Below are 15,933 nucleotides of genomic sequence, written 5' to 3' on the forward strand. Positions count from 1 at the left end.
AAAAAAAAAAAGCTTCATTAATTATTAACATATAAGGAGCAATTGTTTCAGTCCTAATGATAAAGTTTAATTTCATTGTTAGTAGTATTAGAAAAATTCAAATGAAATTGAAATTAAAAACTATAAATTTGTGAAAAGTATGTATAAAAAATTACATGTATTTATAAAAATCTTTTACTTGTGCTTGTCAAGTTGGGGGGGGGGGGGGGGGGGGAGGTATACTGGAATCGGGTTGTCCGTCTGTCCGTCTGTAGACGCAATGGTTTCTGGGCTCTAAAGCATTATCCTTTCCACCTACCGTCACCATATCATATATATGGACTACCCATGGGATGAAAATGTTCGCTATCGATTTTGGGGTCAAAAGGTCAAAGGTCACGTGCACTGGACATCGAAGTAGCAATATGGTTTCCGGGCTCTAAAGCGTTATCCTTTCCACCTACAGTCACCATATCATACATATGGACTACCCATGGGATGAAGATGTTCCCTATCGATTTTGGGGTCAAAAGGTCAAAGGTCACATGCACTGGACATCGAAGTAGCAATATGGTTTGGTTTGTCATGCCATTTGTTTTTTACACTCAGAAAAGAGGTAGTTTATACCTATTACCAACACCCTTTGGGAGATTGGGGTAAACGGGGGGTATTCTTAGTGAGCATTGCTCACAGTACCTCTTGTTGTTAACAGCACAAATTCTTAGCAACATGAAAATGTACTAGAATTTAATATTTCAAAAGATTTTTCTGTCCCTGTAATTGGAGATTTGGGGTTCTTAATTAATATAGTTTATGGTCTGTCTGTTAACTTTTGAATAGATGGAGATAGGACTTCGATATTTCACATGTGTGTTCCTTGTGATAAGACCTGTGTGTTCCTTGTGATAAGACCCGTGTGTTCCTTGTGATAAGACCTTTCTTATGATGCCAATTTTTTTTTTACCTTAGTGTGACCTTTACCTTGGGGTTTGACCTCTTTTTGAAAACTTAAACTTTGGCCATAACTTTTTAATGGTTGGTGATAGCTAGGGCTTTAATATTTCACATCAGTATTCCTTTTGACATTAAGACCTCTGTAGAGTTTTGACCTTGTGGATTTGACCTTAGAGTTTGACATACTTTTGAAAAACTTTAACCGTGGCCATACTTTTTTATGCTTAGTGGTAGGACTTTCATATTTCAAATGTGTTTCTTTGGGTAGCAGAATTATTTTGCTGCTATATAGGGACATCTTTACTTCTCTGAAGCAGCTGTCCCAGTCTTCAGGGCTTGAAACTGACTTTTTATGTCACCAGTCCAGCCGGACTGCAGACAGGGTATAATTTCAACCAGTCTGCAGAAAAATTAGCCAGTCCACCAGTTTTCTAGAAATGATTAAACATATTTCGCTATTAATGAACATATGGGATTTAACTAGATATGCCTCAGACAATATTGTAACACTTATGTGAGATTTATATTTACTAATCGGGTTTGTCTGATATCTACAGAGGAATGCCAAATGTGTGTTTAAGATTCCAAAAGTATGTTTTCTAAAATGATGTTTTGGAAAATTGACCAGTCCTATCTAACTGATTTGGCACAAATGTCAGTCAGTCTGCCAGACTTTTAACCAACCACGGACAGACAGGCATATATGTCCATTTCAAGCCCTGGTCTCTGACACTAAACTTCCCTATGTCAAAGGATTTAATTTGTTTGTTTTTTTCGAATGAAGGGTCATAATTTTTCTTCCAAGGCAAGGGGTTATTATCCATAGATGCATGTTTAGAGCATAGTAATTTAGAAATCTTTTGAATAACCAGTTGGTCAGAAATGACAACACATTATGATGTCTTTCTCTTTTTTTCAGAAATAATTATCATGGATATCACAGTGATGGTTCGTAGTTGTCTCCCCTTGGGGGACCGACAGGGGATTTTTTCACAGACAATTTCCGAGGACATGACAGTAGGTTACTTCATCAGGAAGCTGTGCAAAGAAGAAGGAATAAAAATGCGGTCGTCCCTGACACTGAAGAATTCCAGCGAGCAGGATTTACGCTGGTCAGCAACGCTCCGAGAGGCTTACGTGATGAGTGACGCAGAGCTCTCTCTGCACGACAGTGGTAAATTTTCATTATTGAGAAATCTCATCCTTCAATTGTGTCCTTAGTGTAGTGTATTATTTTGATATTAATGCTTTGTATTGTTTCTGTTGTGGCAGATCTTCTTGTGTGCTTGTTGTGTACAGGGCTATAATGAATTACTCACAATATACACATACATCATAAGTCTGAGTCAAACCACTGAAGTTTCCAAGTGCCGGTGTAGATTTTATGATAGGTAGTGATGAAATGATTGTTTTATACATACTTGAAGAAAATTCCCTCTAATTAGAGGAAAGATTTATGTATAACTTCCTCTCCGTGAAGCTTCAGCATTTCATTGACTTATTAAAAAAAAAAACCTCCACTTTACTGCAATGAGAAAGAACATAGCTGCTAGATAAGGGCAATATTACATCTAAGTTATAAATTCAAGTGAGCAAATGTGATAAAAATTTCTCCATTGTCTTTGATGTAGTCAACTTTTCACTTTTTTTTTAACTCTTTTTCAGAATCTCTCATTTTCCCTCTCTTGTTAGGGGTCATCCATAATTGTCAACCATTTTCCAAAGCGTGCAAAAAGCACGCTCGGGGGGAGGGGGGTAAAAAATCGACAATTTTACCGTACGCTCTTTTTTCTCTTCCGGATTTATTTCATAAAAGTATTGGTCATGTTACAAAAGTGTAATGCCTATAAAAAAAAGACGACAAGATAAGACAGAGACATCTTTATTTTTTTCTATAAAAACAAAAATCTATTATGTACACAAGATTTGCACATTTATAAAACATTATACAGTGGAACCCCGTTATTACGTTTTCCATTTTGTCACGATAAAATAACGTAATACCGGGGGCAACGTAATAAACGTTCCCAGTTAAATCCATTAAAAATATCATTTGAAAATTGTATATCGTCCGTTGGTACTCCGTGAAGGGGTGTGTGAATATATCTTTACTGTTTCTTTGTTTAAAAGACTATGATACTTTGTTTTATTTACATCTTATCTTTAATGTCCGTAATTCTTCATGTTCTCATCCCTTTTCTTTATTTCGGTGTAGGATACATAAGGATGTTTTGATAAACGTTGCTTTTTCTGCATTCGTTTGGACCGCCATTTTGTTCAACTTTAAAACAATGCGTTCATGTAAATTTCTCTCAATAACTCGTTCCGGTTCGTATTCAACATTCGTATTAAAAAATAACAAAACATCGTTTTTATTAAGTTCTCTAATTACACAATACACAACACAATAAAAAAAAATCCCACCCAAAAAACAACAAAACTATAGACACAAAACGCACACGATACCCAACACTTGCACACTTCTCACCAACGATAAACATGCACGGAGAACAATTTAAGCGCAATCCACATAAAAAAAATATATATAATGATGCACGAAGATTTCATTTATAATGCTAAATGATGGCACTAAAATCACGTGCGCATCAAGGGATTTTAAAATATTCACTGAGGTAAATGCCGTGCACAAATCGGCCGATAGATTGGTGTATGTATGGACGAGATTTACGAACACCCAAGCTGCATGTCCAAACAACGAACAATTTTTTTAATTGAACACCTTTAGTCACCTATGTCCAAGCAGTTACCCAAGCGGTTGTAACATTGCTACGATAAATTTTGTCTTTCTTGTTTGGTACCAAAGCTGTCCGTGAACAGAGTTTTAATAGCGAAGGTAATCACACTATGCTGAACACGCAGGTGGTTGAGAAATTATTTCTTTGATTATCAAAATATGAAAAATGAAGTAAATTTCATAGAGTACAATTTCTAAATAAACATTATTTAATTGTTTATCACTGGCTTCTATACGGGGTATTCACCTGTATTGATGTCCCTAGATCTATCGAAGCGTGATCAGTCAAGCGTCTCTAATCCCCAAACAGACCAGGAAATTTACGTGGTGACTGCCTCAGGCAGTCAAGGTGTGAATGGCTTATTATTTTGAGAATCACTATTGAATAATTAGGGGTTTATTACGTTTTTGTCGGAATATTTACAACGTAATACCGAGTCCCGGCATTTTAGGACAACGTAATAACGAGGTCTATTTTATATAGGTTTGTTAAGAAATGGTTTTGTGCTTTGAAATTCCAACGTAATATGCGGACTAACGTAATAAAGGGGGAACGTAATAACGGGGTTCCACTGTATCATTCATAAATAACAAGAAATAGGGGTACCAATATTACAGAACTCATTGTTTGAACTAAATTGCTCATAAACTCGATTGTCGACCTTCTTGTTGGGAATTTAAAAATGGTTGATGTACACTTTTTGAGGGGGGGTGGGGGGTCTCAAAAAGTGTACTTTTTGCACACTTTGGAAAATGGTTGACAATTATGGATGACCCCTTAGATGAATGTAATGTATAATGCATGTGCTTAGATGAATGTAATGTATAATGCATGTGCTTGTTTTGAAGTCCACAGGGTGTAGGTGTTGTTTTTAAAAATTATTTATTGTACGGATATGAAAGTGAGTTGTATTTTGTTATGTTTTATTTTATGTATTGGGGAAAGAAATATGTGAAGCAGCTGTAAGGAAATCTAGCTGTGTCACTGATCGTAAATATCAGTATGATGAACACTAATGTTTACTTCTGTGTCACTGATCGTAAATATGATCGTAAATATCAGTATGATGAACACTAATGTTTACTTCTGATGCTGAATATCAATGAGGTTAGGAGAATAAGAGGTATGATGAACACTAATGTCTGATGCTGAATATCAATAAGGCTAGGAGAATGAGAGGTATGATGAACACTAATGTTTACTTCTGATGCTGAATATCAATAAGGTTAGGAGAATAAGAGGTATGATGAACACTAATGTCTGATGCTGAATATCAATAAGGCTAGGAGAATGAGAGGTATGATGAACACTAATGTTTACTTCTGATGCTGAATATCAATAAGGTTAGGAGAATAAGAGGTATGATGAACACTAATGTTTACTTCTGATGCTGAATATCAATAAGGTTAGGAGAATAAGAGGTATGATGAACACTAATGTCTGATGCTGAATATCAATAAGGTTAGGAGAATAAGAGGTATGATGAACACTAATGTTTACCCCTGATGCTGAATATTAATAAGGCTAGGAGAATAAGAGGTATGATGAACACTAATGTCTGATGCTGAATATTAATAAGGCTAGGAGAATAAGAGGTATGATGAACACTAATGTTTACCCCTGATGCTGAATATCAATAAGGCTAGGAGAATAAGAGGTATGATGAACACTAATGTCAGATTCTGAATACCAATATAAGGCTAGGATGCTTTCCTAGTCTTAATATGGAGATTTGTAATCCACAGCAGTAAAATCATTGAAATTCTTGGCAGCCAATTTTTTTGTGGATTTTTATGGGTTGTAATTTTGTGGATATGTATTGCGACATTGAAAAAAATGTATTAATATTGTAATAATTTTCTTGAAAATTGTTGGGATATAGGTACTCATAAAAATTGAGCGCCCCCCACACCCCCCCCACCCCCGCCTCACCCCACCCCCCCCAAGAAAAATCTAATGGTTCTACAGTATCTGATACATGCATTTTATTTACAAATTAAACACATACAAACATGTAGTAATCTAGTGAGGTTCATGTGAAATTTAAATCAATGAACTAAACTTTTATTTCCCTGAGTATACATATGACTTTGCAGATTAATTAAACAGCACAAAGATTACATCTATACATTGCTTTTTTGTATATGATTATGTTTTGTGAAGTACTAGATTTTGCTAAATCAAATGTCACTCAGGATATGTTACACTGTCATATCACCATGGTAACCATGTCAGTACCAGTAAATAAGACTTAGTTGTTACTGCCTGCTGTGTATCAGATTAATTTTTTTCTATAATTTTCAGATGATGACGTTGATCTTCAGACGAGGATTATGAACTGTAACATGTGGCTATACGTCGCGGTAGCCTGCTTTTTGGTGGGAGTCATTGGATTGGTGGTCGTCGTTGTCTTACACCACAAGGACCAGGAACCACAATATAGCGTCAGTTGTATTCATATCAATTTGGAAAAGTGTATAAAAATTTATAAACAATATGTAATAAAAATCAAAATAATGCTTACTATTAACAGTGTAGAAATTGATTTGTTTTTATGCTCCTGAGATTGAAGATCAGGGGGCATATTGCTTTTGTCCTGTCTGTCATTCCGTCATTCTGTCTGATACTTTAACCTTGCTAATAACTTTTGAACAGTAAGTGCTAGAGCTTTGATATTTCACATGAATTGTGACAAGACCTTTTTGTGGGTACCAACATTTTTGACCCTGTGACCTTGACCTTGGAGTTTGACCTACATTTTGAAAACTTTGACCTTGCTATTAACTTTTGAACAGCAAGTACTAGAGCTTTGATATTTCACATGAATATTCCTTGTGACAAGACCTTTCTGTGGGTACCAACATTTTTGACCCTGTGACCTTGACCTTGGAGTTTGACCTACTTTTTATACACCCGTCATTAGACAGGACGTATTGTTATGGCGCTGTCCGTGCGTCTGTCCGGCTGGCTGACTGGCTGGTCGTCCGTCCGTCCTGGGTCATGTTTTCCAGACTTTTTTCCGTAACGGATGCATGTACATCTTTCAGGGCTCGAAATTAGCGAGAAATACTCGCCAAACGTGAGTACATTTGAAAAATAGCGAGTAAAAATAGTGGACACTCAAAAATCTTAGCGAGTGGTGATTTACAAACTATGATCGTATCGTATCCGTTTTATACGGTGATGCGCTATTCGCTTTTCTTAAACTTGCACTCTGAATCATACAAACGCTTACATAAACGACAAATTTCAATAACCGTTTCTATCCGGATTTTTCTTTTATGATTTTTTAAGAAACTCGGAGTCAAACAAATCCTTTAGAGGTCGGACATCGCATTATGATGACATGTGCCACGAGTCCTGTTCACCTATAGGGGTGATTAAATTGAATTCCAAGTATGAGGTTTTTGTTATTCATTTATCTAAAAAAAAAATCGGAGTCTTATGTTTTACCAAGTCTTCCGGTTGTTATTTATATCAGAATCATGAGAATGTCCCAGCGATTTTTTTCTACCCACTGGTACTGGTACCGGTACCCATTCAATTGGGAAAAGTAGCGTCAAAATCGAACAAATTGGGAATTTTCTACCAATATATCGGCAAATGATATCAACTAAAAAAACCGAAAAAAAACAAAACAGAACAAAACAAGAAGTAGTCATCTCTTTTTACAAACTTTTTAACGGTAATATTTGCTGTTGTGAAACATAAGGAATCGTCATAGGGTTGTTTAAGAATCGTCGTAGCTCTACAAAACACGTGCACTGCCATGATCTGTACTTTCGATTTAATACCGGAAGTGAACATTTTAGTTAACTTGTACAACGTTTCAGACTAAGTAAATTACGATGTCAGCGGTCTATTTTGGGAATTTTTAGTCTCAAAATTGGGAAAAATCAATGGTTTTTGGCATTGGGAATGGTACCGTTTATCGGTACCAGTTATAGAAGGAAAAAAATTGCTGATGTCCTATCTAAATTAATTGTCATATTGAGGTCGGGTTGTAGTGAGAACATGAGTGCACTGCTCACCGCGTAGACGATTATCAAAAAAGTTCATGGGGCTCGTGATCGTGCTGCTTATAAAACCATGAGTCCGGGATTCGCTTTGAAAAATCACTAGTGACAACCCTGATGTGGCTTGAAATTGGAAGACTGGATCTAGACCTGCGGTAAACAGGTTGTGGATTAGAGGTGCGATAATCAAGAGACCTAAACATTGCACCATATATATGACTTACGTAACTTAGTGTCTTGTCCAAACGATGCCTGTTGACCCACTAGGCTCAGTAATGATGGGGAAAATCATTGATTTAAAAAAAAAACATATGAAAAAAAGAGCACTGCTTCATTATTCTTATTTTAGCTTGTAGATTTTCATTTTAGCTTGTGGATTTTTTATCCACAGGCTAAAATTAGCCTGTGGTAGAAAAAGTTAATTTCGACCCCTGATCTTTGTAATTTTGTTACAATATCTCCCTCAAGAATTGTAAAAGTGAGTTTGCATTTCTGCTGGATTGGTCCATCCTTGACCTACTTTAGGGCTAAAAGTAGATCAAACAGTTTTCTGGTCTTTTTTTCGTTACAGATACAGATATTGCCCTGAAATTTACACATAAGCTTCCTTTCAGAGGAATATGAGTTCAGTATGCATTTCAGCTAGATTGGTCCGTTCGTCTGTGACCTACATTAGGACTAAAAGTAGGTCAAATAGTTTTCCGGGCTGTTTTTGATTATGCCTTGATATTTAGTCCTAGGCTTCCTCTCGGAGGAATACAAGTTCAGTTTGCATTTTAGCTGGATTGGTCTATCCTTGACCTACTTTTTGGAAAAAATGGGTTAGATAGTTTTCTGGGCTTTTTTCATTGTGGATACAGATATTACCCTGATATTTAGTCAAAGGCTTCCTCTCAGAGGAAGACAAGTGCAGTAAATATTTCATCTGGATTGGCATTCTACGACCTAGAGTACTTTAGGGGTAGAAGTAGGTCAAACAGTTTTCCAGATTTTTTTTGGTATTGGTCACAGGTATTGCTCTGAAATTTAGTCATAACCTCCCTTTCAGAGAAATACATAATCAGTTCACATTTCAAACATTTCAACTTAATTGGTGCACCATGACCTACTTTAGGACTAAAAGTAGATCAAATGGTTTCCTGGACTTTTTATCATCATAAATAGGTATTGCACCAACATTTTTTCACATCCTCACTCTCAGTGAAAATTCAATACACAATCAGTTCACATGTCAGATGGATTGATGCACTGGTACCAAGATATTTGTCCTTGTGACCTTGGCCATCTTTTGGAATTGGCCATTATCGGGGGCATTTGTGTTTTACAAACACATCTTGTTTTCAATCTGGCACTGAACTTTTGATTTAATGTTTTTAATTATGAAAATGTTATTTTTAAAATTACTTCCTGTAATTGCTATAAGATTTCGTAAACACCTTATTTTGACTATTTCTTAATTATCTTTCCTTGAAAGGGTCATGGTCTTTCAGTTGAACAAACTGGAATCCCTTTCACCAACAAGATATGATTATAATCTACTAATTTAAAGTCTCGCAAACGAAGTAGTTTGGCTATGTAAAAGTTGGTTTTTTCTGAGTACTTATGTTTCCCCCCACATTAATAACTCTTGCACAAAATCCATTCCAACAACAGACATTAAAATATAAAGTGTAGAACATGCCTGTCAATTGTTGAAGAATAATATGTTTCTATATATTTTTATCTTTGTAAGAGTAAGAGGTCAAGGTCACTGGAGTCACTTGACCTTGAACCTAGTTTGTAGGTCAACATCCTTTTATCACACCTGAAAATTCAATGTCTCTATCAATCCTGGTTGTGAAGTAATATAATTAGTTTTTACCACTCTTAATCTGTCTGTTCTGTTTAGATTTAATTGCCAAGCTTTAATGTAGCGCAGTAGGTTAACGTGTCAACTGCTGAACTGTATATCGCTGGTTTGAGTTCAACAGGGGTTTTCATTTTTTCAGATTACTTTCTACTAAAACTACATTTTTTGACCAAATATAGTGAATTTGAAAGCTTTCAATTTCAAAATATTGTTGTACATATCCTTCATTTTTCATCCATATAAAATTTTTCTGGTGTAGTATTCCTCCTTTTTGGACATTAAATACTTTGCATAGAATTTCAGATAAACCAAATCTTCATTTTTGATAGCTTAGTTAAAGCCTTGACATTATATTCCCCCCCCCCCCCTCCCTTGCTTCTTTACTATTTTACTATTTGAGATTGTAATAATCTTTATCATTGTCATGTTTGACAGTATGGAGTTGTCCTGGATGCCGGCTCTTCCCATACCAAGCTGTTTGTTTACAAGTGGAGCATCAAATGTGACCATGAAACTGCATTAGCCAATCAGATTCATTCCTGTCGAGTTTCAGGTAATGAAGATGGCATCAGTATCAGTAATATGGCATCAGTAATACTGACTAAGTCGAGTTGATTAATGTTCATGGAGTTTAATGTTTTAAATGTATAACGGTCTGTTTCTCCTGTACAGCCTGGTTATAATCACTGACCTATTTATTTGGTTCTGTACAGCCTGGTTATAATCACTGACCTATTTATTTTGTCCCGTACAGCCTGGTTATAATCACTGACCTATTTGTTTTGTCCTGTACAGCCTCATTATAATCACTGACCTATTTATTTGGTTCTGTACAGCCTGGTTATAATCACTAACCTATTTATTTTGTCCTGTACAGCCTGGTTATAATCACTGACCTATTTATTTTGTCCTGTACAGCCTGGTTATAATCACTGACCTATTTATTTGGTTCTGTACAGCCTGGTTATAATCACTGACCTATATAATTAAGTTACTTGTTCTGATCTAAGTTTGTGTGGCTTCTGTGTATCCTCTCAATCCAAACCTCACCAACCGTTAACTTCAATACAACCGTTAACTTCAATACAACCGTTAACAATACATCCGTTAACTTCAATACAATCGTTAACAATACAACCGTTGACTTCCATACAACCATTAACTTCAATACAACCGTTAACAATACAACCGTTAACTTCAGTACAACCGTTAACTTCAATACAACCGTTAACTTCAATACAACCGTTAACTTCAATACAACCATTAACTTCAATACAACCGTTAACAATACAACCGTTAACTTCAATACAACCGTTAACTTCAATACAACCGTTAACAATACAACCATTAACTTCAATACAACCGTTAACTTCAATACAACCGTTAACAATACAACCATTAACTTCAATACAATCGTTAACTTCAATACAACCATTAACTTCAATACAACCGTTAACTTCAATACAACCGTTAACTTCAATACAACCATTAACTTCAATACAACCGTTAACAATACAACTGTTAACTTCAATACAACCGTTAACTATACAACCGTGAACTTCAATACAACCATTAACTTCAATACAACCGTTAACAATACAACCGTTAACTTCAATATAACTATTAACTTCAATACAACTGTTAACAATACAACCGTTAACTTCAATACAACCGTGAACTTCAATACAACCATTAATTTCAATACAACCGTTAACAATACAACCGTTAACTTCAATACAACCGTTTACTTCAATACAACCGTTAACTTCAATACAACCCGTTAACTTCAATACAACCGTTAACTTCAATACAACCCGTTAACTTCAATACAACCGTTAACAATACAACCATTAACTTCAATACAACCGTTAACTTCAATACAACCGTTAACTTCAATACAATCGTTAACTTCAATACAACCATTAACTTCAATACAACCGTTAACTTCAATACAACCGTTAACTTCAATACAACCGTTAACTTCAATACAACCCGTTAACTTCAATACAACCATTAACAATACAACCGTTAACTTCAATATAACTATTAACTTCAATACAACCGTTAACAATACAACCGTTAACTTCAATACAACCGTTAACTTCAATACAACCGTTGACTTCAATACAACCATTAACTTCAATACAACCGTTAACAATACAACCGTTAACTTCAATACACTTTTGGAAAATAATCACAGCACTGCACAAGCTGGGAATGGAGAGTGGGCAAAGAAGGAAGGCATTATTTAAATTTGTCAAAATTATACAAAACTATCCTCATGTGGTGTATATGATCCTGATCCCTAACATAATAGGGTGGTGCCATGTAACAGATTGATTGTTTTGGTAGAAATTTAGAAATATACCTTAACCCCTTATATGGTGGAGAAATTAATGTGCATCCTATAAATTAGCAACATATAATTGATTTATTTTCTCTCAAGTCTTGGTGTCATTTACCTTTAATGAAGTATAGACAAGATTCTGAAAAGAATATTTAAAAATTTAGTTTTGTAGCCATGTCCACTTGAGATGCAAAAACAAAAAAATGTTTATCAGCCATTTAAAGGGTTAAACCAACTACTGTTAACTGTGTCCGGAGTCTGTATCAGCCATTTAAAGGGTTAAACCAACTACTGTTAACTGTGTCCCAAGTCTGTATCAGCCATTTAAAGAGTTAAAACAACTACTGTTAACTGTGTCCAAGCTCCTGGTCACATACTGTAGACGTACTTTTTTCTGCGTGGTATTAATTTACGCTATGAACGCGGTAACAAATTTTCCGCGGAAATTTGTCACAGCGTACTTTGTAATCAGACAAAGGGTACTTTGTAATCATACAAAGAATCCGCGTAATTTTTTTACCCGCGGATTAAACTGATATTGTGATTCCACATAATTATGAACCCGTGGAAAAAAGTACATTTACAGTATGTCTGCGTGTTGTTTTAAAATTTTATGTTTTTAAAAAAAACTTTCCATCATTTATTTGGAAGCATACAATGTTAGTTGGGATAAAATATCCTCTGATACTCCCTCATCATTCTCACCAATGGTGTCAGGGACCATTGAATTGAATGTATTTCATTATTATTTTTAACTCACCTGAGCTGAAAGCTCAAGTGAGCTTTTCTGATCACCTGTTGTCCGTCAGGGTTAGTGGAAATTTACATGAAAGCTTCCTGACAGAGTGAAGATTCAAGTTTATGAAAATCATGGCCCATGGGGGTAAGATGAGGCGACAATAGGAGATCAAAGTTTTACATACAAATATATAGGGAAAATCTTTAAAAATCTTCAACAACCACTGAGCCAGAAAAGCTGAGATTTACATGAAAGCTTCCTGGCATAGTGCAGATTCAAGTTTGTTAAACTCATGACCCCTGGGGTTAGGATGGGGCCACAGTCGGGGATCAAAGTTTTACATAACTAATAAATAGAAAAAAATCTTTAAAAAGTTTCTCCTTAAGAACCATTGGGCTAAAGAAGTTTACATTTGCACAAAAGCTTCCTGACATAGTGCAGATTTAAGTTTGTAAAAATCATGGTACCTAGGGGTAAGATGCCCCCTGGGGCCACAGTAGGGGATCAAAATTTTACATACAAATATATAGGGAAAATCATTAAAAATCTTCTGAAAAATCACTGGCCAGAAAAGTTTACATTTACATGAAAGCTTCATGACATAGTGCAGATTAAATTTTGTAAAAATCATGGCCCTCGGGAGTAAGTTGGGGCCACAATAGGGATCAAAGTTTTACATGCGAATATATAGGAAAAATCTTTGAATATGTGCCAAGGTGAGTGATGTGGCCCATGGGCATCTTGTTTATGTAAGACATTTATATAATTCATATATAAATACATAATATTACTATATGTATAATAATATATATCAAATATTTGTTAGAAGTATTTTTCAAAGTCATAGAAATGTCATATACAACGTTGATGTAAATATAGCAGTAGATTAACATAGAAATTGCTTAAGGAATAATGTATAAATAATGCAGTCGTAAGTAGACAGTATAGTTATGATAATAAATATTGAAGGATAATATATATATTGCAGTCTTAAAAGACAATATACTTTGTAATGAAAATAAAGGAGTATATGTATAACGTGAAGTCTCAAGAGAGATGCACCACCACGGCAAATACAGTCCATTCGCATCCCTATAAGACTGTCCTACTGGAAGACCGGTCTCTTCACAGTAGTCATGTTACAAATACAGTCCATTCACATCCCTATAAGACTCTCCTACAAAGTAGCAGCGAACTTCAAATGATTTGAAAACGCCCGAAATTCTATCTTATACATGGCTACCTCATATTAGACATTTTTGAATATTGTGAAACTGAAAATTTAAGGAATTTTACTGTTTTTAGATTTTGAAAAAGCATTTGGTTCTGTGGAATGGAATTTTCTTTTTAAATTGTTAAATAAATTCAATATAGGAAATGATTATATTAAATGAACCAAAATTCTATATACACAACCAATCTTTAAAATGAAAAATAATGGATGGCTTTCTAAAATATGCTCGATGACAAGGGGGATTAGACAAGGGTGTCCCCTGTCAGCCCCCCTTTTCTTTTAGTAGCAGAAATCTTAACAGTTAGAATAAAAGATAATAGCATTAAAGATGTTATGATAAATAATTCTGAAATAAAAAGTATACAGCACGCAGACAATTTAACAGTTGTGGAAATAATGAAATTTCTATGAAAAATACCCTAGATGAAATAAATAAATTTTGTTAAAGTGTTGGCTTTAAAATTAATATCAACAAAACTGAATGCGTTTTGCTTAGAAGATTGAAAAATCAGTTTGAAGAACTTCTCGGTATTAGAGCTACAAGTAAAGTGGTCAGATGACAAAGAGGAATATCACAATAAAAATTGGATGAGAATATATAATGTATAATGAAATGGAAAAACTGTTTGAATCCTGGAAAAGAAAATTAACACTTTTTGGTAAACCATGCATAATAAAAACACTTGCCAATTCAAAATTATATGCATCATCAATTGTGTGTCTCCCTGATAAAGATTATATGAAAAAAGTACAATGATCAATTTTTAACTTCATTTGGAATATATGAGGACGAGTTACCAGCCTAACTTATTTCTGGTTGAGATCCACCTCTTCTTTTTCGATGTAATTGCCCTCTAGTGTGATAAAAGAATCAAACGAAACATTTTGATTGGAGATGTTACAAGAGTTGGTCTTTCAATTGTAGATGCAATCATTATTTCATTAATTATACCTGATAAAAAATTTTGCAGTCTTTAAGCAAAAAAATTAATTAAATGTTATTCCCTTTATCAACCTGACATGTAGGGTTTTATTACACAATGTCAGCATCATCAATTAATAAATTGTGTAACTATGGGAATAGTACACATGTCAGCATCATCAATTAATAAATTGTGTAACTATGGGAATTATTACACAATGTCAGCATCATCAATTAATAAATTGTGTAACTATGGGAATTATTACACAATGTCAGCATCATCAATTAATAAATTGTGTAACTATGGGAATTATTACACAATGTCAACATCATCAATTAATAAATTGTGTAACTATGGGAATAGTACACATGAGGGTAATTTACACAAAAACCTTGTAATTGTGTATTTAATGTGAATAACCACCTCACGTAAAATTTCACATTTTACAGTATTTGTGAATTGCTAATAATAATTTAATATTGGTGAGTAAGCAGGTATCCATCAGATACACATTATGCTTATAGGAACTTTATAAAAGCAAAATAAAATGGATGCATGGATTTATATATATATATACAGTCCCTGAAACGTTCTACTTTACCATTTTTCCGTTCGCTCACCGTTCGTTCACCGTTCGCTCACCGTGCGTTCACCGTTCGTTCAGCGTGCGTTCACCGTTCATTCAGCGTGCGTTCACCGTGCGCTCTCCGGTCACAGTTTTGCGTTCAGCGTGCGCTCATTGTTCGTTCACTGTTCACAAAGCGTTCAGCGTGCACTCACCGTTCGTTCATCGTTCAGTCTTTTCATTGTCATTCGGAACACCAAAGTGAAAGGACCAATCTTGATAGCAAGGCGAAAATGAAAATTGAACGTGTGCGTAAGAGTGGAAGGATACTTTCTTACTATATCAGAAATTTAATTTTGAAGTACAAAAGGTCAGGATTATCCACTGTGAATGCCGAAAGGTTCATTTGAGCTTTTGTTAAAAACAATTCTAAATGAGAGACGAGTATAAGAACTTGTCGTTATGAATTTAACCCAAGTACAAAAAATAAGGCAGTTTCAGGTAATGAAAACCTCTTCCCCTGTGTTCACGATTTAGCATTTACAAGTTCGGGCACAAATTATTATAATTA

At 34.9% G+C, this 15,933-nt stretch overlaps 1 protein-coding gene across 3 annotated transcripts in view; it reads left to right on the forward strand.

The window, feature by feature from the left end:
* Positions 1-15,933, forward strand: part of LOC125657546 (ectonucleoside triphosphate diphosphohydrolase 1-like) — a 58,769-nt gene that overhangs the window by 21,241 nt on the left and 21,595 nt on the right. For all 3 annotated transcript variants that reach the window (XM_048888188.2, XM_056150643.1, XM_056150642.1), the window contains 3 exons: positions 1,853-2,107; positions 5,994-6,133; positions 9,990-10,107. In XM_048888188.2, coding sequence (XP_048744145.2) covers positions 1,853-2,107; positions 5,994-6,133; positions 9,990-10,107 — 513 coding nt within the window. The remainder of the gene's footprint in view (positions 1-1,852; positions 2,108-5,993; positions 6,134-9,989; positions 10,108-15,933) is intronic.

The sequence above is a fragment of the Ostrea edulis genome, chromosome 9 (genome assembly GCF_947568905.1).
Source record: "Ostrea edulis chromosome 9, xbOstEdul1.1, whole genome shotgun sequence".
Classification (NCBI taxonomy): domain Eukaryota; kingdom Metazoa; phylum Mollusca; class Bivalvia; order Ostreida; family Ostreidae; genus Ostrea; species Ostrea edulis.